At 41.6% G+C, this 21511-nt stretch overlaps 1 protein-coding gene across 4 annotated transcripts in view; it reads right to left on the reverse strand.

Annotated features, from left to right (window-relative positions):
• The window catches only part of LOC118223692 (low-density lipoprotein receptor-related protein 1B-like), a 400652-nt gene that overhangs the window by 121826 nt on the left and 257315 nt on the right, over nt 1-21511 (reverse strand). For all 4 annotated transcript variants that reach the window (XR_004764484.1, XM_035410580.1, XM_035410579.1 and 1 more), the window contains 6 exons: nt 17519-17653; nt 17256-17385; nt 13225-13351; nt 12889-13040; nt 12400-12524; nt 10362-10733 (listed from right to left, as the gene is read on the reverse strand). Coding sequence is in view for 3 of the 4 variants with exons in the window: in XM_035410580.1 (XP_035266471.1) it covers nt 10362-10733; nt 12400-12524; nt 12889-13040; nt 13225-13351; nt 17256-17385; nt 17519-17653 (1041 nt within the window). In the remaining variant the exon portion in view is untranslated. The remainder of the gene's footprint in view (nt 1-10361; nt 10734-12399; nt 12525-12888; nt 13041-13224; nt 13352-17255; nt 17386-17518; nt 17654-21511) is intronic.

A 21511-nucleotide genomic window follows, 5' to 3' on the forward strand; every position in this document is an offset into this window, starting at 1 on the left:
CTTTTGAATGTAAAGTACACTTTCGCACTTCAAAAAAAAGAGATAATTTAAATCAGACATGTTGTGTATATTACTGACTTAATTTCATATTATACCACATGCAAGGTTCACAGTTTACTGGTTTATAGTTTTCTTGTACTGCATAATGAATCCCCCTACCTCTTATTCCACTGACAACAAGCGTAGGAGAATGAAAAATATGCCTCTGTATCAGTTACGCATACGTAATATCTGCAGAGGCCAAAACATACATTGTCGATGTTCTTTAGAAAATATAAGCAGCAAGGTGACAGAAACAAAAACATCTCATCTTAAAAGCACATTACAAGGTCAGTCTGGTTCGAAAACGCATAAAACCTCACATTAAAAATCTCCATGTGTTGCACTCACAGAGAGGACAGTCATCCCCCTTGCTATGCATTCTTTCACTTTATTCAGACAAGGGGAAAGTGGAAGGCATTGCAGATAGAGATGGGATTGCAGTAAAAGGGGGTCATGGTGGGGAATTGAACCCCTAACCGGTCACTGGCTGCACCACATCACCTCTTTCTCTTTTATCCATGCCACTGATACAATAAACATCAGTAAAGCACATGCTTCTAAAGGCTGCTCATTAATAGGCTAACCCAGACTCCGACACAACAATTAAATCCCACCGCCACACTCTTTAACAAGTTCAACTGGCTATCATCGCATCGCCCAAAGGAGAAAGACCTTAAAAGATAAATACCTTACCCTCCATTGTTGGGGTTGTACACTTAGTGCACAAAAAGAGATTTTGTGGAGAATAGTGTTTCATTAATCCTTACTGTAGAAAGTGGCTGGCTGGTGCATTATATATGACCGCTTTTCTGGTCAGAAAACTCGTTAATCTTCCCTCGCCCTGTGGTTTCACCTCCCATGATTTTGATGGATCTTCTTCCTTCTAGCCGGTCAGATATATTTGAGCCAAGTCAGCATGGAGCTTGCTGTGGGGGGAGAGACCGTGAGGCAGGGGATCTGCAGCCTCTTGGCCTCATTGAAACCTCTCAAAAGCCTTTCGGCTAACAATATAGGCCTTCTCAATCCTGGTCCTGGACCACCCCTGGTCGCAGTGTCTGCAGGACTACCCATCCCTGGTGTTGGAGGGTTGCAGTGTCTGCAGAATTACCCAACCCTGGTGTTGGAGGGTCGCAGTGTCTGCAGGACGACCCAACCCTGGTGTTGGAGGGTCACAGTGTCTGCATGGCCACAAAACATACAAAAGGGCTGGCTGTGTTCAATCAGCTGAATCTAATTATCAATTCAATTTGTTTATTTGTTTGATTGAGATTGATTAACTAAGGGGGCAGTTCCTTTTTCTCATGGGTGATATGGACATTTGATAATTTCATGAAATAATAATTTTAAAAATGTGCTTTGCATTTACTCAGTTTCTCTTTGTCTAATGAACTGAAACCATTCAGTGTGTGACAAATGTACATTAATGAGAGGAAATCAGGAATGGGGCATATACTTGCTCATGGCACTGCAACTATCTAAGCTGAGCCATCAAGCATTCCATCAAAATAGGCTCTTAAGCACCTGGAACAACTATGCATTGCTTTAAATTAAACAATTCAGACTTTCCCCAACTCTAGATATGATTGATTATTATTTGTTGGCTTTGGAAACAGGTCTGTACTGTGCCTATCCCAGACTGCAGTTAGATTTTTCACTGGGATATGCCCAAGTATTTCCCGACTGTGAAATAGATTAAACATTCAAGCAAAGCGGTGGGCCATTGATGCAATCTCAGAGGAGTTTCATAATTAAGCTTCAAGCCTACATTTTCCAGACTAATTGCAAAGCTTGTGGAGAATTGATGTCACCCCACCCATGAGAGAAAGAGAGGTTGATCAGATCAATTTGTCATATCTTACAAGTGACAAGTTAGGGTAGTTTTTAAATTATTATGCTGAATGATAATGTTTATAGTCACACACAGTCAGAGGCCCTGAACCCAACCTCTACTCAAAGGTATTCTAGAATGATTTATATAGATTTTTATATTTACCTACTCAGTAATTCTTGACATTTTGGAGAAATGAAGAAGATAAACTCTCTCTGGAATGCTGCTACGCTACTCGCTCTCTGTCTCTCTCGAACCCGAACATGTGAAAGATAACGCAGCTCACCTGCTGCTGACAGTCCAAACGTAATCGCTAATGCCACACAGGGAACGATTAAACATCCATACAACCCGGAGGCAATGTTCGGTGATTTACAGCGGGCCACTAGGTGCGGTCAGATCATTACATCCCTGCCTGCCATCCATCACACTGCGCCGCCCCTAACGAAGACAAATTTTCCCTCGTGCGGATGAGGAGCTGTCAATATCTCCCACCGTCACCCCTCCTCACCTCCATCAGCTGTGGAAAAGCCAGCGCACCGACCTGTTCATAGCCCAGCAAGTTCAAGGATGGAGAACCCTTTTTTTTTTTACCCAGAGATGACAAAAAAGTAACATATAATAATATTTAAGCAAATAAGAATATTTACTGATTGAGTAGTCATATAAGTTTTAGAATTAAAAAGACTAGAAAGCCAAAAAAAGTTGGAATTTTCTCTCAGGAATCAAAGGTTTGCAAACCAGGTAACTGAAATCGATGCGTAACCCTTGTTATTTAAATAAGATGATTACATCGGAGAAACTCATTGAGATGTGTGTGGACAAGCTTTGGGGAGTAATGAGGACAGGATTTGCACTAGTTTCGGAATCCAATATCACTGTTCAAATTGGCTGACGCTGAATCTCTCTTTTCTATGACATTCGCACCAAGGCAAACAATAAATTCAGACCTACATGATTAAAAGCTTCTTTGCAGTTTTAAATTCTCACCACACAGCTGTCCAAAAAAAGCAAAACAATAAATCAATATATTTGCAAATGTGTTCCAAATCATACAAACAGTAAATTCTGAATATTTACATGTTCTATAGCAAAGCATACAGTATTTAATGTCATAAATTCCCAGAATGTAACCAGCCAATCACACACCTATTTGTTGAATCACTCATGTGATTGGTGGGCATGTGTAGCCATTGATCTCTTGCTTCCCTTGTTGGCTGAAACAGCCAATCACTAGAGAATAGGTTGCCTCCTGTCAAATCAATGCCATAATTGTTTTATAATGACTAACAGGTGTCCAAGGCTTGAAACACCCATATTTCCATTGCCTTTCAAAGCAATAAAACATCAAATGGAATACTTAGGGCGGTAACTGCACAAGCCCATCTCTAATTAATTGTTAAAGATAAGAAATGCCTCTGACAGCTCAGCATGACAGAAATCATTAAAGAGTCACAGGAAGAATTTATGGAGACCACATAGCTTAAATAGGAAAATATGCTTGATTAACATCTGTGTCCTTCATTGAGAAGATACTGTCTAGGGAGGAGTGTTTTCATCTTCAGAAGACCCCATACATTTTTTTTTTCCTTTTCTTTTTATGTTAGGGCTCAGAACTCTTTCAAAGGGACCAAGCAATGATCAGCTAATTTAATCTCCTGCTTATCTACTCGTTTGGGTTTCAATTCACCAAACGGACAGGAGGTACCCTCTGTTGATTCCGAACACCAATAGCACCCGTCACCCCACCATCAAAACATGAAGATGGCTTCCAACATCTGATAACGTAACCTGCTGAAATAACAAAATGCCTCTTTCCCACACAATTACAATGACTGGATCAACAGGTCAGATTGACGTCATCGTCACATGATCATGGACAGACTAATCACATGGACTGGGTACTTGGGCTATAGCCACGGCCAGCTGTTTATAACTCCAAGTGACGTACAGTGCAAATAAGCTAAGGAAACTGCATCCACACAGAGTCAGTTTACTAACTTTACACATTGCTATAATTCTGAAACATAGCAAGCAATAAACACGCATACCCGACGTACCCTCCTGTAACAGCAAGCTAGCACAGCTTCCAGCTCCAGAATCCCAAAAGGACGGAAGAATCAGCAAGATAAACCAGGACGAGGACCGGCTTTCCAACAAACAGCGCAACAGAGATCCAGAGAGCGCAACAGAGATCCAGAGACTGCCCAAGTCAGTTTCAAGGAACTTATGCATATTGTTACATCATTGGTCATTATTTTAATATTACATATTGAAATTCATAATCATGATTTAATCATTAATTTTATGAGTCTAATTAATTAGGAGACAAATTATACTTTGCTCCATTTGTTTACTGCATGAGGTAATGTTTATATCTCCTGCATTCCTTAGTGCCTACTTGTGAGGATTGTTAAAACGGACACGTTTTAATTCCGTCCTCACTATTATTCAATTCGAAGTGGTGTTTTCCTCTACAATTAAACACTGGAAGCAAACAGTTTATCATGTGCATGAAGGGGAAATAAAATCCTGATTTCCTTGAAAGGCAGTACCCTAAAGATTCCTTAGTTCCCCAATCCATTTTTATGCGAGAGACAAAGACCAAAAGTTTCTCTTCGGGGAAAAATTCTGCTATGGACTGGAACAACTTTTTTCTCTTTTTAAATGCTCTTGTAATTAATCTTATAACAGACTGCTTTTGTTGACTGTTATGGAAAATGCATCATTAACCCACAACCATTTACATTCCATTGGTGTAGGGGTGTCTGGTTGGGGTGTTTGTGTTTTTTTTATTAATTTATTTTTTGTTTCCATTTTTCTGTACAAGGATGATGTATAAATATGATTTTATGTATACTTTGTCAGGACCCTCTTGAAAAGAAGATCTCAAGGGTTTTTGCATGTAATGATGAAATAATGATTGTGTGGACTGCCAACTTCTTTCAAGACTGAAGTTGTGAAAGGGTAGACTACACTCTCATCAGCAACCACATAATGCTGTAAAACTTTTTTACTCGTAAAAACCAGCCATCAATCACGTTGATTATAACATCAAAATTAGCAGAAAACATAAATTTCCTCCCGATGCGACCACTGATAATTATTACAAATTATCAGTCAAAGTATTATTGAACGTAATTGCTTGTATGAAACACAATTAATGAAAATCAGATATTTGAAATGATCAATTAAAGGCAGAATCCAGTGCAGTAAATGATATGGCAAGATCCAATATCAAAGACTTGTTTTATCTCATGCCTGATCTTGAAAATTCCACCCACCTGCCTGTTTGTTTGGGTTTTTTGAGAGGGGTAATCAGACCTCTGGGAGCAACTCAACAGCTCCGCACCTTTCAGCAACTCAGGTTGGGCTATGCGCTTTTGAATGCTATTTATTATTTATTTATTTGGTTTAAAACAATCTGCCCTCATTGTGCTTTTTCTCGCTTTATTCAAACAGGTGTTGAGCAGAGAGGGTCACACACAGAAATTGGATCACAGTACAGAATGCGCCACGGTCAAGGAATCAAACCCATGATCAGACGTGGTGGGGGAAGCGCTCAGAGTTGGCTCCATAGGTACACATCGCCACACGGTCTCCCTACTTTGTTGTTATGTTCTATCTACTGTTAACCCTTTGTAGTTATATAAGTACAGCCATTATTTGTGGATGTACCCATTACTTTATTCAAATTTGCATTTTGACACTAAAAAAATAAAACCACATGAAAGTCACATGATACTGTATAAGTAATGCAATGACATATCTTTTTATCAATGGTCAGTCTATATGAGCCTTAGATGAGTGAAATCTAAGGCTCATACAACTCATCAAAAAATTTAACACTAACTTCATGTCAACAAGTGAAATTATATATTGATATTCATGAGTCACAAATCAAAATTTTTCAAAATAGATTTTCAGCACACAGTGTAGTCAAATGAGCCTTCTTCAGCTGATTTAGCAAACAGCCATTCCATCTGAGACCAGCAATTAATTGCTGGTTGTGTCTTCATGGTTGAAACACAGATGGCATAAAATTTTAAATCAATTGTTTTTTTTTTAAATCTCTCAACAGAACTTGGAAATCTTTCAAAAACCTTCACTTATTTTTTTTAGAGAGGAACATGAGGCGCAGAAGGTGTTTACTAGCAAAGCTAACAAGCTAACCAGATTAACATGAACACAAATGTCAGGAAAACGAGTTCCTTATGAACAGTGCTGTTGGTCAGATTAATCATCGTAAAAAGGAGATGTAATGTTGCTACTGACAGATGATGAGGAAAAAAAAACCCACTCAGGGCTGATGGGGAAAAAATTATAGCAACACCACTAAAATGAAAAAGAAAAAATGAAAAATGAAAAAGAACACAGCAGACTACTACTCTGAGAACGGTAGTCTGACAATCTGCACTTTCTAAATAGTACTCTTTGCTATCCATTATATCCCTAGTATTACCCTTTGGACTAAGATTAATCACCCAAAGTGTGGCAGGTCTCAATAAATGAAATTATTTCAGGATGCCGAATGCTCACATACAGTTGTATAAGAAGGGGGGGGGGGGGGGGGGGGGGGGGGGGGGGGATTGGGTATGAGAAAATTGATTTTTTCTCCTTTCTCTCAGCCTTTACTTCCTTTTAAAACAGAGAGAAAGGGGCCATTTCATTCATCACGTGTCAGAAAACTAAGACGTATGGGAGTTTAAACACCGTTTTTGACAGTTCTATTGGTTCAATTTACTGGCGGAGAGCAGTGGTGGCCATTAGAGAGCTCTTACTGGTTCTGCTGCGTGTAAAGCTATGCAATACATCACGGGTCAGGCCACTTTACGTTTGCTGCAAATGGTTTGTTTGCAAATGGCCACTAACACTTAAAACATCAAGTCAGGGGAAGAAAAAAAAACAACCTATCCAAGAGCATTCAATGCAGGCTGACGTATGCATGTATGAATCACCACTGAACACAATGCTGTCAATTCCAGTGAAGAAAAGAATTTTTTAAAAATCCAAAATAAATAGATAAATACAAGTTTTTGGATACTGTGCAACTATTATTGTGTCTGGTGTAATATGAGATATGGGGTTATATGAAGCATCCTACATTTCCAACCACTAAAATTTAAATAGGAAATTTGTCTGTATGAATCACCCCCGAATCAGGCTCTGCTCAACTTTTCTTCCTGTTATTAGCCAGGGAATTTTTTCCTTGCCACTCTTTACCAAGGCTTGCTCTTGAGGGGTTCAGATTCAGGCCCAGATCTCTGTACAGCTGCTTTTTGAAAAAGCCCTTTGTGGAAATGCTATTCAAACAAATCCAAATTGAACTGAATTGAATATGTTCATAATCTGGAACCACAAAACAACACCTCCGCATGAGTCCGGGCAACTGTGTGCAAAACTCAGAGCATCCTCAAAAATGATTCCTTTTCTCTGCAAAACTGCAATCTGGCACCTTCTGCTGACCGTAACGGGGGCTAAAGGGTGACATTACCCATGAGTCACAGCACGTGCTCAAGCTTGATTAAGGGGACCGCGAATGAGCTCTGATGCAGAAGGGGAGGTGCCAGGCTGGGGAACAGATGCTACCGTTTGAAGCGCTAAGTCTTCATGTCAACAGTCGATCTCTCAAAACCAAGAGCACCGAGACGCCTCGGCTCTGGGCTCCGCCCCTTCCGTGTAACAGATGGAGCGCAGACGCGGAAACGTTTCTGCGGTCCTGGTTTCTGTATCCGCCCCCGGATCGTGTCGTACCCACACCACGAGGCAGAACTGTCGCCGCGAAAAGAGAAGTCCTGCAGCAGATCGGTTAATCTGGCAGCGTGAATCAGTCCTTACAGACGTCCATCATGAATGTATGCACCGACATTAAAGCAGGGCCTCTCAACCTATTTTTTTATAGATCAACACCCCCCTATCCAAAGTCCAGGTCTTATACCGCCAGATTTGTCAAATATGGCCATATTATCTGCATGTTGTACCCTTCCCACATTGCTTTGTGCTCTGCTTTAACTGATCCAGTGAGTGAGATGCGCACCGAATAAGGGCACAGCAGAGAGAAAAGCTAGGTAGGTGAAAGAATGCATGCTCAGCCTAGGTGGGTAGGACAGGCCGGCGGGGTAGGCTAAGCGAGTCTAAATTGTGGGTAAACACGTACACATTGAGCTTTATGAAGCAATGAACTCACATTATTAAAAGATGAAATTTATAAAGAACTAGCGGCCAGGCCTGCATCTATTGGACATTGGAGGCCATCTGACTGCTGGGGCCCCTGGGGTTTTAGCATTAAAATGGAGCAGACACCCCCTGTAATAGCTCCAATGCCCCCCTTTCATCCATCGTACTTACAGCGCCACCTTGCAATCTCAGAATGCCCCCCGGGGGGCGATAAAACACATGCTGAAAAACCTTACATTAAAGCTACACTCAAAAGCAAAATAGTAATCTCTTCATCGTATTGTTCACAGGAATATCTTGTGCTTCAGTATATAAAAAGGTTCATCAAAGTGAGAGAGGGGAAGTCTAACTTTATCTGACACTAAACTTGTATTTTCTTCAAAATCCAACAGTCATGTCCGTAATACTTCCACTTGAGGATTATAAAAATGACTCCCACACTACAGAACTGACACATTCCATAAATGTTTTATTTTTCTGGGTATGGATATTGTACCATAGGTATTGAATGGCCTTTATTATAACAGCACATCATATAGTAGGCTAGGAGGTATTGGCATTGTAGTTGGTCGGTACTGTTCAGAGAAGGTTAATGCAGTTGATATGCTCTATCATAGATAATTAAGGTGAGTATGTTAAATGTTAAGAGAAGCAGGTATTGCAAAGGTTAAGAGGGTACGATGGTATTAAACTGGGTTAACAAGAAAGCATGATATAGGACAGAGGGACACAACACCGGTCCTGAAGGGCTAGACTCCGTGCTATTTTTTGTCCCAACCAATTAGCTAAGTTTTAGTTTTCTGACAGCTCTATAAACTAGTATCACTCCTGCAGTTCACTCCTGCAGTTGAGCACAGTAAAATCTTTAGGACAAATTTGGAGCCTATGGCAGTAGCTGGTGCTTATATAAATGCTAGATCAAGATCTAATCAAGTGTTAATGAAATAATTAAGAGCACAAAAGTAGACACAAAATCCTGAAATTATCAGCCCTTGTACTGCACCCCCATATAGTGGTTTGAGAATAAAGTATGCAAGGAATGGCAGTGACTAATATTTCTATGATGCTTATAATAGCTACTGTTATTTTAGTCTTTTATATTACAATAACTCTTCCTAGGGCTGGTGTCAATTCCATTTCTATTCGGTCAGTTCAACAACAGTAATTCCAATTTAAGTGGCTCCAGGAAAATTAAACTGTCACAAAGACTGAAGCCACAGAAATTGGATGACAAAATGAAAAAAATATGGGTGGACTTAAAAGCAACATACACATGACTGCAAACAAGCTTTCGTCATTATGTTGTGAAATGTTTTTACCACATGGGCCAATAATGTGTTCCTCTTTAAAACCCTTACAGTTACGCAGGTTCAGATTATACGCGAGGCAGGCATCGCAGGAGGACGGGAGGACGTTGCAAGAGTTAACTAGTTATATGGGCTTGCAAAAAAGAGCATGCTAAGGCATATCATCATAGTTGTCACAAAGATCACAATAGCTCCATCTCACCAATCTCACCCAGAAAAGTGTTACAACTGTCTGTAATTCCTCATGTTTCCCATCATTTATTCATACAAATATCTATAATACATGACAGTTTTTGTTATACAGTCAGCCAGCATTAGCCTGCAGTAAATGAACGCACCTTGGTGAAATGTGTTCCTGCAAACATAACAGACTACCTTGATGGCTTGAAAAACATCTTCATCTTTGAAGTAACTAATCAAACAGTAGTAGCAATAAATTAATTTGTACATATTTCAAGACCAGGTTTTCAGAAAGATAATTCATGTTTAGGCTTCTTTCATAATGACAATAATGGAAAAAAGGCTTCTGAAATATAATGAGAAATGTGTTTTTTTTCCCCTGATCAAAGCAGGCTGCACATAAAAAGAAGAGATTCAAGTCAAAAGCTCTTTCATTGCCGTGTGCTGAAACACAGAGATTTCTATTAAATACGGTGGATTTCCTGTAAAGATGTCCACCATTTTCCCACAAAAGTATTTTGAAGCAGTATTTCGCTTGATCCTCTAAAATCAGTGGCATCCAACCCCGTTCCTGGACATCTACCATCCTGTGGGTTTTCAGTTCAACCTTAATTTGGCACACCTGATTCTACTAATTAGCAGCTCAACAAGATCACTGACCGTTGAATGAGGTGTGCTTTGTTAGGAGTGCAAAGAAAACCTACAGGGTGGTAGATTTCTAGTAACTGGGCTGGTTACCACTGCTATAAATAACACATATTGCACCACTTCCTGGTTAAGAGAAAGCCATCCCCACAGAACAAAACAACACAATGGAGTGAACTCACTTTCCACAATGACACGCCGTCCCGTCCAGTCGTCGTTGATGACCTGGATGTTCCCAAAATGAACGTCGCTGAAGAAGATGCGGTTCACCCCCGCCGTGCCCTGCCGGTGGTCGAAGGCCAGGGCGATGACGTTCTTGAAGTAGGCGGGGTTCTCGTACGGCCTTATGGGCGAGTTGAGGTTGTTCTCGTCCGAGAGGTGCACGCTCTTCAGGATGGTCCTTTCGGAGTAGAGCAGGTAACCCTCGTACCTCTGGCAGGTAAGCCCGCCCTCAGACAGGTAACCGTGAGCGCACGCGCAGGTTCTCCTCCCTCGACCGTGGTAGAAGCAGAGTTGTTGGCAGCCACCGTTATTCTTGGCACAGGGGTTTGTACCTGGGGGTGAAAGCACAAATACTTTCTTTCACATTTCTACAGTTTCTGCAATTATTTACACTCAATAATGTACAAAAACAGGCACACGGCGGTACATACAAAGGTGTACCTCACACACACACATACACACAAGCTCTGACACATGCACGAATATGCCTGCACACATACACGTTCCTCTGCCTCTCTCGCATTCAGGTACATAGTTTTGGCAATTTCAGATGAAAGAGCTTTTAGTCTACATTTTCCCATTGTGCAGGGTGTACTTGCTGTATTATATTATAGTAAACATGTTGTGATTTCTTCAGCGCACCCTTGCCATTAAATGCCCAACAAAATGGAATGGAATGACTTTATAGTTGCCATGAATCATCTCCCACAATTATCCAAAGCTCACAAATGCGGATTGAACACTAGCATCAATATTTTTTTTTAAGTAGGCTGTGTGCACAATTGACTGCAAAGTCCAGCAGGCAAGCAACTATTGGACTGCTGTCAGTACCAGCTGTCAATTGGCCAGCGATTTGCAGAGTTTTTGCTAAATATTTTGCCTTCGTTAACAGCTGATTCTCTTCTTAACTGTCTTGCCCTATCTCTCTGTAAATCAGCATTCAAAGCTGTCCACTTTCAAATTTCACCAACAGAGCCAAACTGATTACATCACATAGAATAAATCTCTTCTTTACAGTGACGTGAATGTGAGGGAGAAGGGATGCCAACAGACAATATCAAACATTTAGGAATAAATCGAACCAGCATAGTATAAACCTTTGGCATTCAAAACTAATCAACAATCAGATACTGATGTATGAATGAAACTATTTAGTGTCACATGATCAGAGTGATTCTGCATAGTGTGAAATAACCAGAACGACCATAAGACTTACACTAATGGCAAAAAAGGAATTTAGGTACCAGACCATGCAATACTTTGACATATACACCAGTCAGCTACTAGCTAAAACCTACAACCAAACAATAACAAATTTTGGTAATATATTTTGTCCAAAATGCATCAATCACATACAGGCAGATGGCTTAATAGTCAAGTATATTAAGAACTGACTAGGTTAGCTATCTACATCATATTCATATTATAGGTCAGCCTATTCCAGCAAACAGTTGATCCATTCACTCACTTAAGTCTCACCATTCCCCATCTTTATGAACATCTGTTCCTTCTTCAGGTACTACAACATAAGCCAGTTTGTGTCCCCCATAGCCAAATATGGGATAAAGGGCTAAAATATCCAATATTTGGGTCTGGCCAGTTCTGACAGTATGGACATCATGAAGATGCAGAATGGGGAACGCTAAAGTTTTATGTTACCAGTAGGGAGCTCACTTCAATACAGATCTGCAGATCTTTTTGTTACTTTTCTCATTCTTTTCTCATATTTCTTGCATTTTGTTACAAATGTAATTTAATTTTTTTACTTACAATTTAAACAAATAAATAGGTAAATTCATAGCTTCTCTGCATCACGCCATAAACACTTATGATGTCACAGAACAATGCATTCATTCAGTTTAATCCAACAGATCGCCAGGCAGTATATTCCCCTCACAAAATAAAACAAATAAATAAAAATAATAAAACACATAAATAAATCCAATAGTGAGGGAGGATGAAGATAATTTAAGAGCGTCATTAAGTGGAACCTCAAACCTTTCTCCCGGCCTCTGTTAAAGATTTTCACATCCTTCAGGTTGACCCCCAGTCCACTCCTCAAGGTCAGGGCGTCTGTGGCGTCGTTCTTGAGCCCTCTTCGAATGGAACCATTCGCGTGCGCCCTGTTGCACATTGAGACGGAAGGAAGGGGCAGGTGGGGTGGGCGCGTGAGGAAGAGGAAGTTTGACAAGAGGTAATCAATGGCCCTCGACTAATTAAAATCGAAGAACTCATTAAAATACAGTAGACAGCTGCGCTGACAGAAGGTGAGAGCGCCAATTCTTGCGGTGACATTGAGATGCACGAATAAAATTTGAATAAAATAGGGGGAAAAAAAAACATATCCTCTTCCAGGTAAACGGCACAAGGTTTCAACCGGGCCTCACATTTTTTGACCTTGCGAGGAAGAGACTGCTCTTACAAAGGTAGAGCAGCCGGCCTGGTCGGACTATTCAGGGACCGTAACGTTTATGGAAAATAAATTACCTGTCAGACCAGTAGATGTAAGTCCCGAAGACTGTGACTGAAAACAGGTCCACGTTGCTCGCTGACAGCACAATCTCCCGATTCTCCCCGTTCTCAAGGTTGATCCTCTCGATCTTGTCTGTTCGTGCATCGCACCAGTATAATTTGTTTTCCTGCAATTAATAAAAAAATAAAAAAAATAAAAAAAAAACTTTAGTTGGCAGTTTCTTGTATTTTATGAATGATAGTAGTACCTGGTTGAGAGTGTCAGGTTGTCTTTATTTTGGTGTGTGTGTGTTTGGGGAGGCAGGGTCAGTGCAGAACATACCATGTCAGCACTTTGGAGTCAGATCTCACCTCGTAATCGATGGAGATCCCGTTCGGCCAGGCGATGCCAGAGTTAACGAGCACGACCTGCTCAGAGCCGTCCAGGTGCGCCCTTCCGATGCACGAGGTCTGGCCCCACTGGGTCCAAAACATATACCTGCGAAACAAAGAAAGGAGGGGCGGGGCCAGCAACGAATCAGCCTTCTGTAGCACAGCTCCGGTCACACCACCCTCTTTCTACCGGTTCCGAGCGGTCCAATCAGCAACGTGCGCAAACGCTCAAATGCTTATCGCATATTGTTCTGTCCCATGTCTGAATTGGCATGTCTTCCTTGGCACATTTCTTTCATTTCACAAAAGGAAAATAAAAAACTGCTTTTGGGGTTTAAAAAGAAAGAAAGAAAAAAAAACTTGCGCTACATCTTATCATGACAGTTTTCCCTCACCTTTTCCAGACAATTCTGTCATGTTGTCAAAAGAGCCTTTATCTTCATCTGATTTGAACATGACCAGAAAAGTTGTACGTCTGAAAATGTGGACAATGATATGTAATTATGCTGTTGTTGATGGACAGACATGATGTTGAACAGCCATCTGGGTCCCTGTGGATGGTGAGCCCTTCTCAACAGACACTCAATTTTTAAGCAGCCTGATTGAGTGGCACAGACAGTAGGATTCTCAGAGGAAATCAAGGCACTTCTGTATATCTTCAAGGGAAGCAAGTGATGTCTCAGAAGTGCCTTGATCTGGGACTATATGCGTATACACATATCATATCTATGACGGTCAAAAAATAGACAATATATGTTCAGCAGTTTATTTTAAAATGTACTTAGTGTCAAGCACACTCAGTTAAATCTTTGTGTATACGCTCTTAAAAATAGAGGGATGCAACAAAAAAAGACCAAGCTAAAAATTTGGTGAGCATTGATCGGAGAATAAAGCCACTATCTTCCTTAAATGTCACATACATTATTACATGTTTACTATGCTCCACAGCATGCAATATAAGTACATGGGTAATATATGATGAATATATTTCAGAGCAGCAGATCTATATAAACTACGGTACATTTCTAAAAATTGTGTGGACACCTGAACATCACACCCATATGTACTTGTCGAACATCTCATTCCAAAACCATGGGCATTTGCAGCTGTAACAGCCTCCACTCTTCTGAGAAGACTATCCAGTACATTTTTTAACATGGCTGTGGGGATTCGTTTCCATCCCGCCATAAGAGCATTAGTGCGGTCGGACGCTGATGTTGGGCGTAAGGCCCGGCTCGCAGTCATGATTCCAATTCATCCCAAAGGTGGTTGATGGGGTAGAGGTCAGAGCTGTGTGCAGGCCAGTCAAGTTCTTCCCCCCCGCAAACTCAGCAAAACAATCCTTTATGGGTCATGCTGATACAGGGAAGGTCCTTCCCCAAACTGTTGCCACAAAGTTGGGAGCACACAATTATGTAGAATGTCATTGTATGCTGAAGCATTAAGATTTCCCTTCACTGGAACTAAGGGGCCTAGTCCAAACCAGGAAAAACAGTCCCACCAAACTTCATATTTGGCACAATTCGGGGCCAGTACAGTTGGCACTATGCATTCTGCCAAACCCAGATTCGTCCATCAGACTGCCAGGTAGAGAATGCATTTCCACTGCTCCAATGGCGGTGTGCTTCACACCACTCCAGCCGACGCTTGGCATTGCACACGGTGCTCTTAGGCTTGTATATGGCTGTTCAACGATAGAAACCCATTTCATGAAGCTCCTGTGCTGACATTGTTTCTAGATGTATTTTGGAACACTGTAGCGAGTGTTGGAACCGAGGACAGATGATTTTTAGGTGCTACACGCTTCAGCACTCGGCGGTCCCATTCTGTGAGTTGCGAGGCCTACCGCTTTGTGGCTGAGCTGTTGTTCCTCCAATAACATTTACACTTCAGAATAACAGCACTTACAGTTGACTGGGGTAGCTCTAGCAGGGCAGAAATTTGACAAACTGACTTGTTGGAAAGGTAGCATCCCATGACAGTACCACTATGAAAGTCACTCAGTTCTTCAGTATGACCCATTCTACTGCTAATGTTTTTCAATGGAGACTGCATGGCTGTATGCTTAATTGTATGCACCTGTTAGCAATGGGTGTGGCTGAAATAGCCGAAACCACTAATTAGAAATGGTGTCCACATACTTTTGGAAATGTACTGTATATCGTAATATTTGAAAGTGGCATTAATTTCGATGTTTGCTCATACAATGAGAACTGTTGCAATATCTTGAAAATACATACAATATATTTTTTTCCCATTTATGTAATGTCTAACCTTTATAAATAACAATGCTTGTAGGATTTCTGCTGAAGAGAGCATGCCTGTTTAATTTGTGTTCTTTGTTGCTTTTTTGCTCGCTGCAACCTTTTCTAAAGAGTCTCCCACCCTTTAATAACTATACTGTATATAAAACCGTACCCATAGTGTAAATCAAGAGGTTACTGCCAACTTTAGCCACCCACGCTCCTGCTACTTCATGTAATTTTGTTAGCATAATGACTAACTTGCATTTTGCAGACATAAGGCTCACAAATTTCAGAAGACACTAAATAAATAAATAAATAATAGCAGATGTAATGTTGTCCACTTTGCCTGCAGCGAGAAATATTGATTTACTCCTCTCATGAAAAATGATCAAGGGTTGTGCATGGAGAAGGAGAGACAGCAGAACACTTTGGATATGGGCCTCGCCTGACCCCAGGGTTCCTACACTGGCACTTAAAGAATCAATGACATCTTCCTTTTAATTCCAAAAAAATACATAAATAAATGAATTTTAAAAAAACGATGACCAGCTTGGATTCTCTGTTGGCGTTCACAAGTCTTTTTAAAAGGAGGCGGTCGAAGGAGACATCCGATACGGACCATGAATCCCATAAAAATCCCAAACAAATAAAAATACATAAATAAAAAGGCCAGAAGGCCCGTGAATTATGCAGAGCAGACATGGCAGCGCTTCACCGCGGCGCTTAATGATTTACCCTCTGTTTCTCTAATAGGATGTTGGAGGATAACTGTCTGGCCCTGTTAACGCCCGCGGTCACGCGCGGAGTCTGAAACGTCGCCGCCATCGCGTCCCGGACCTTCGGCGCGCCGCGCCCTTGTCCAGACGGAGCACTGTGGACAGCGGCTCCGACTGTCGGCGGAGCGAGAGCAGGCAGCCTTCTCACCGCAGAGGTTACGAGCAGGAACCGGAACTCTCCGGGATAATCCTTTCCAGAGGTGGAAAGTCCATGTGTCAGGAAGTAAAAATCCTGCCAGGTTTTTCTTCCACCCATGAATTCAGCAAGCTGATTTCGCTTATTGGTTCTACCTCCTGGCTGAAGAACTGTGCTAATTAGTAAATCCAAGTGATTTAAACTAAATACTGGGGGGGATTTTTACTTTCTGAACCTGGATTTTCCAACTCTGATCCTTTTGAAGTGCCCGTAAAGCGGAGCTGCCTTGTGAAGCCTTAACGAGTCGTTGCCACCACGGCGACTTCCCTCCGCCCACCTGTGCCTTTTTCTATTCATTCAAGTGCCTCGTCGCCGTGTTTTAGGAGACCACCCATTCGCCAAATATTGACAATCGCATCTCCTTCTTTTCAGTGTCTGTCAGCTTCAGTGGCAGCGAAGGCATTGTGTTGAACAAAGCAGCGAGCTGTGCGTGCCCATAAAATACCCGCGCGGTCGTTTCAGAGAATGCTGTGCAAATCAAATAATGCACAATTTGTTTTTATTTTTTTGGCAGATATTGTGCAAACTAAAGCCTCCATTCATCCTACTGGCTTTGTCTGGGATAGATTTGGATACATGAAGTTACAACATAAATGTACTTTTTTGTGATTACTTTATTACTCAAAGGTAATGGAAAAATGTATTTGGCTGTTCTGCGGAACGCTGCATAAATGTATTTGTTCTACAAAAAGCTATATCGGCAATATAGCTGTTATATTTAATGTTCTAGATTATTTCTGCATGCTGGGTAAGAGTACTTGTTTTTCAGTGTTCATAATTATTTGCACTTACCCTCTCACTGGATGGACAGCAATAGCTCTCGGCTGGTCGAGACCCTGAGAGATCACCACAGAACGGTACTGACCATTCAGTCTTGAGATCTCGATGAGATTGAAGCCGTGGTCCGTCCAATAGATGTTACCTGGAAGCAAACCCAAGAAGCAGCATCTCAGGAACAGATAAAAGCAACACGGAATGCATCCACAGTACTGAAGAAAGGGACCATGCATATATCACTCTCTTTTTGATTTGCATTTTTTTTGAAAGATACTGACCAGCGAGCCAATCGACCGCGATCCCCTCCACGCGACCGATGCCGGTGGTAACTATGTCCTCTTTCCAGGTTTGATCCCGCTTTGCACGGGAGATTCTGTTTGAACCCATGTCCGTCCAGTAGATCGTGTCATTTTCTGTGGATGCACACCAAAAAGTTCCCGCTGTATTCTGGGGAAAAGTTTATGCACCACTTGCAATCAAGCAATAAAGGCCTAATTGATAATAAAAACAGATGATAAACTCTTAATTGGGAAGTAGAAAGGCATTCATTACCTGGAATGATATCTAAGGGTTCTTAAAGTGATTACAAATTCTGCCTAAATGAAGATCTTGACTAATGCATAGGCATTAAACCAGAAGAGGTGTACACGGTTGCCCATTAATGTGTAATTTGTTATTTCTGGACATGGGCTCTAAGTAGAGTAAAGCACATTCTGTTCTACTTTATATTGCTTTCAAATTTCAAAGGAGCAGCAGTTTGTTAAATCGCGTAAATCTGTAGCATACAAAACTTGAACTTAATAAAAAGACACACAAAGGTTAGCGATGAAATATCATACGTTCATTAGACAGTTAATCATAGGTGAAATGGGCCACAACTCACGTTAGAGTATTAAACAGCACAGGAAAGGCCATCTTTTGATTGTGTGATGGGTTTCAGTTGAACAGGACAATGACCATTCAAATGACTTGAAAGAATTGCAACTTTCCGCTTTCAGGAGTTAAGCGATACGTGCCCCTTGCATTCATGAATTCTGAACCTTTCGCTGGAAAGGGTGCACGTGAGACTTTGATTTATTTATTATTTTTAATTCCCTTTCTTTCCATGCATCAAAGGGAGAGTTGAAAGGTCCGCTCATGATTGAGAGAACAAGCGCCCTGCGAGATGCTCCCAGGCTGAAGAAAGAAGTCGTTTTCCCCCGACTGAAAGGAATTCAGACGCATTATGCCATTTACGATGCTTCTGCATTTGCTGTGGCACTCTTTCTGAAAGCTTCCACTTGACTTTTACGTGACACCCCACCCCATTTTGGTTTTTGCCTAAAGGGTTTTTTTACGTGATTACTCTGACTCTTTTGTACCGACTCTCTTCATCTCCGTTCGACTCCTCTGAGAAAGGAGCGGCCGTCGCGCTGGGTTTTTGCCGTTCGGCTCCCGACGTCTCCGTTGCGTAGGGTTCCTGCTTGAAGTTTTCTTAAAGGCGACGGGATCCTGCTGGGAGAACCCTTGTTTGTTCACACTCAAACGGCCTGCCTTCTGCAGACATGCAAATAGAGCACGCGCTCGGCTGCCGGTTGTCTGGTGCACTTAGCTGGGCATTTGTCCTTTCGCTTCTTAAGAGGACTTTCACAAAGGCGAGCAGCAGGTGAAAACTTGCTGTTGTCTATGCGGCTGCGGTGCTCAGAGTGAGGCAGAGGGGCGTACGGCGGAAGATTGTGAAATTGTCAAACGCTAAAATCATTTCACTTGGCTTTCTCAAAATGTTTTGGACTCCACTACCCTACCAGCTCTCTCTCATGAGAGCGAGGGGCATGCAATTTCTATTCATCAAGAACAGCTCCGATGATAAACAGTAGAAATGTGAAATTACTTCTTTTGAAAGGGGGGGGGGGGGGGGGCTGTTTATAGGCTGATAACAGTACTGACTTTTTTCTTTTGATTTAACAACACATTTAGCAGCTTAAGTGTCCTCATAATCTAAACTGTTTGAGGTTGAAATTTCATCTTAATAATTGTATGCTCCAGAGGCCCAGTTTTTTTTTTAATTTAAATTTTATCTGAGTGCTCCCATATAGAGTTAAGTAATGCTTAGAACCCCATTTTTTATATAGAAAGTACACCATTGTGTGATGAAGCACTCACTACACTGATACGACAGTGTGCAGAAGAATCAATTTATGCAAGAGGTTTTAAAGCACACAAATCATTGTTCTTATGAATTTAATCAATTGCATTGCTTCTGCTTTCATTAACATACAAAATTTATGCACTTAATTAAAAAAAAAAAAAAAAAAAAAAAAAAAAAAAACTAGGAAGGTCAATTGGGAACTCAATTCTCTTTTGCAGTGACATGGCAAACCAAAGTTTGTATGGATCAAAAAGGATGCACACAAGACTGTGCTGGCACATTAGACTGCTGTTTAGCTAAGAGGGAAGAGCACCCCCCACTGGTTTCCAGGTGGTCTGCCATTCAAGTGCTAACAAAGGAGGCACCTGTTTAGATTAAGCAGTTAGCCATGGGAAGGTTACAGGGTGGTATGGCTGCTTAGCCTCAGCAGGTAGCCATGAGAAAGGTGCAGGGTGGTATGGCTGCTTAGATTTAGCAGTTAGCCATAAGAACGGTACATGATGGTATTGCTGCTTAGCTTCAGTAGGTACCTTGAGAAGGGTAGCCTAGAAGGCGGAATGCCTGCTTAGCTTCGGCAGTGAGCCATGAGAAGGGTAAAGGGTAATATGGCTGCAGGCAGTATCCATTTTGATGAAAATGGCAATGAGTTTATTTGTTTACTCAGTTCCATCACCAGGAATAACACAGTGCAGCGCTGGACAAATACGAGCTTAGCGCTATTATGGGACTATTCTCCAAGGGGATAAAAGGAGTAAGCATTCTCCATCCTTTTAAACACCCGCAGTATTGTGGTAGCTTAGCACTGTTTAAAGCTATTTTGTGAATCCTCCATGAATTCTTAAGTATCCCTTCCAAAGGGTAAGACCCCCTTCCAAGCATGACAGCTCCATACTGGCAGATTAAGTCCTGGAGTACTTTAAACATATAATGGGCTTTAGGTCATCCCAGTATCATGTCACTTGCACAGTCTGTGTGTAATTTAGAATGCCCTTAGCATCCATGAATATTACAAAGTAAAAGCACACACACACACGCACATACGCGTACGCACACGCACACCCACACACACATTAAAAGCTAGGATGGAAAATAGGCCATATGAAGTCCCTGTAATTAATGCCCCCCACCCCCCTACAAAACATTGTAACTACAGATTCAAATACAAATAGGTCTTGATGATTGCACTACACCACATTAAATGCTATCTACACAAGGAGAAAGTATTTTACTGCAGTTGGGATTTCAGGTTTCGCTCCCAACATGACCAGTAGTATCGAAGTGATGTCCTGTACGCAGAAAGCACAGACCAGGTGTGAGCTATTATAGGCCTAAGAGACAAAGCAACACAAAGCAGACAGACTCCACCACGGTGAGCAATTTACCCTATCATGGCTCAAACCATGTAGTCTAGATAAACTGACTCCCTATTATAGTGAAAAGCACAATATGAAACGATTAAGAGCTGAGAAAGACTCAGAGGGAGCAGCACCTTGGGCCCTTGTTCGGAGCTGCCCCTCACTGCTGTGGACCAGCACCTCAAAGGAACACACTGCTTCCCCCCTGGTACATGCTTGCAGTACTCACCCACTGGAACGTGATACATAACTGGGTCAGAACTAGCACCCTTCTCTCTCTTGGATTTTCTACCAGTGACTACCAGTGATCCACTGTTGGAAAGAGTCCCGTTGCACACGAAAGCGATGAAACGATCTCGGCATTAACCGAGCACGCCACATGAATCACAAAAGCTCACAAGGTGCATCACGGTTTCCGTGCCTAGGTGCAAGATTTGTGCGTTATCCTCCGTGCCTTACTTTCAGCTGATACCGTATCACAGAAATTACTTTTGTGCCACACATTTTTCACCCACGGAAAGGGAGCAAGGAAACGTCAGTTCTGCGGAGCTGCTTTTGCCACGAGCGCTAATCACTGCAGCTGTCTTGATATCACATCTGCGCAGGAACACACACCGAGCACGGATACCGTTCCTGAATTTGATACATACTAATAACCAAAGCTTCCCTTTATCTTCTATTGAATGTCACCTGATGGAAAACGTGGAGGAAAAAAAAACACATGTAAACATGAAAGGAGAAATGTAGAGCATGTGGGATCTCTGGGAGAAAATATGTGGAAGGACACG

Source organism: Anguilla anguilla, chromosome 3 (genome assembly GCF_013347855.1).
Source record: "Anguilla anguilla isolate fAngAng1 chromosome 3, fAngAng1.pri, whole genome shotgun sequence".
Classification (NCBI taxonomy): Eukaryota; Metazoa; Chordata; class Actinopteri; order Anguilliformes; family Anguillidae; genus Anguilla; species Anguilla anguilla.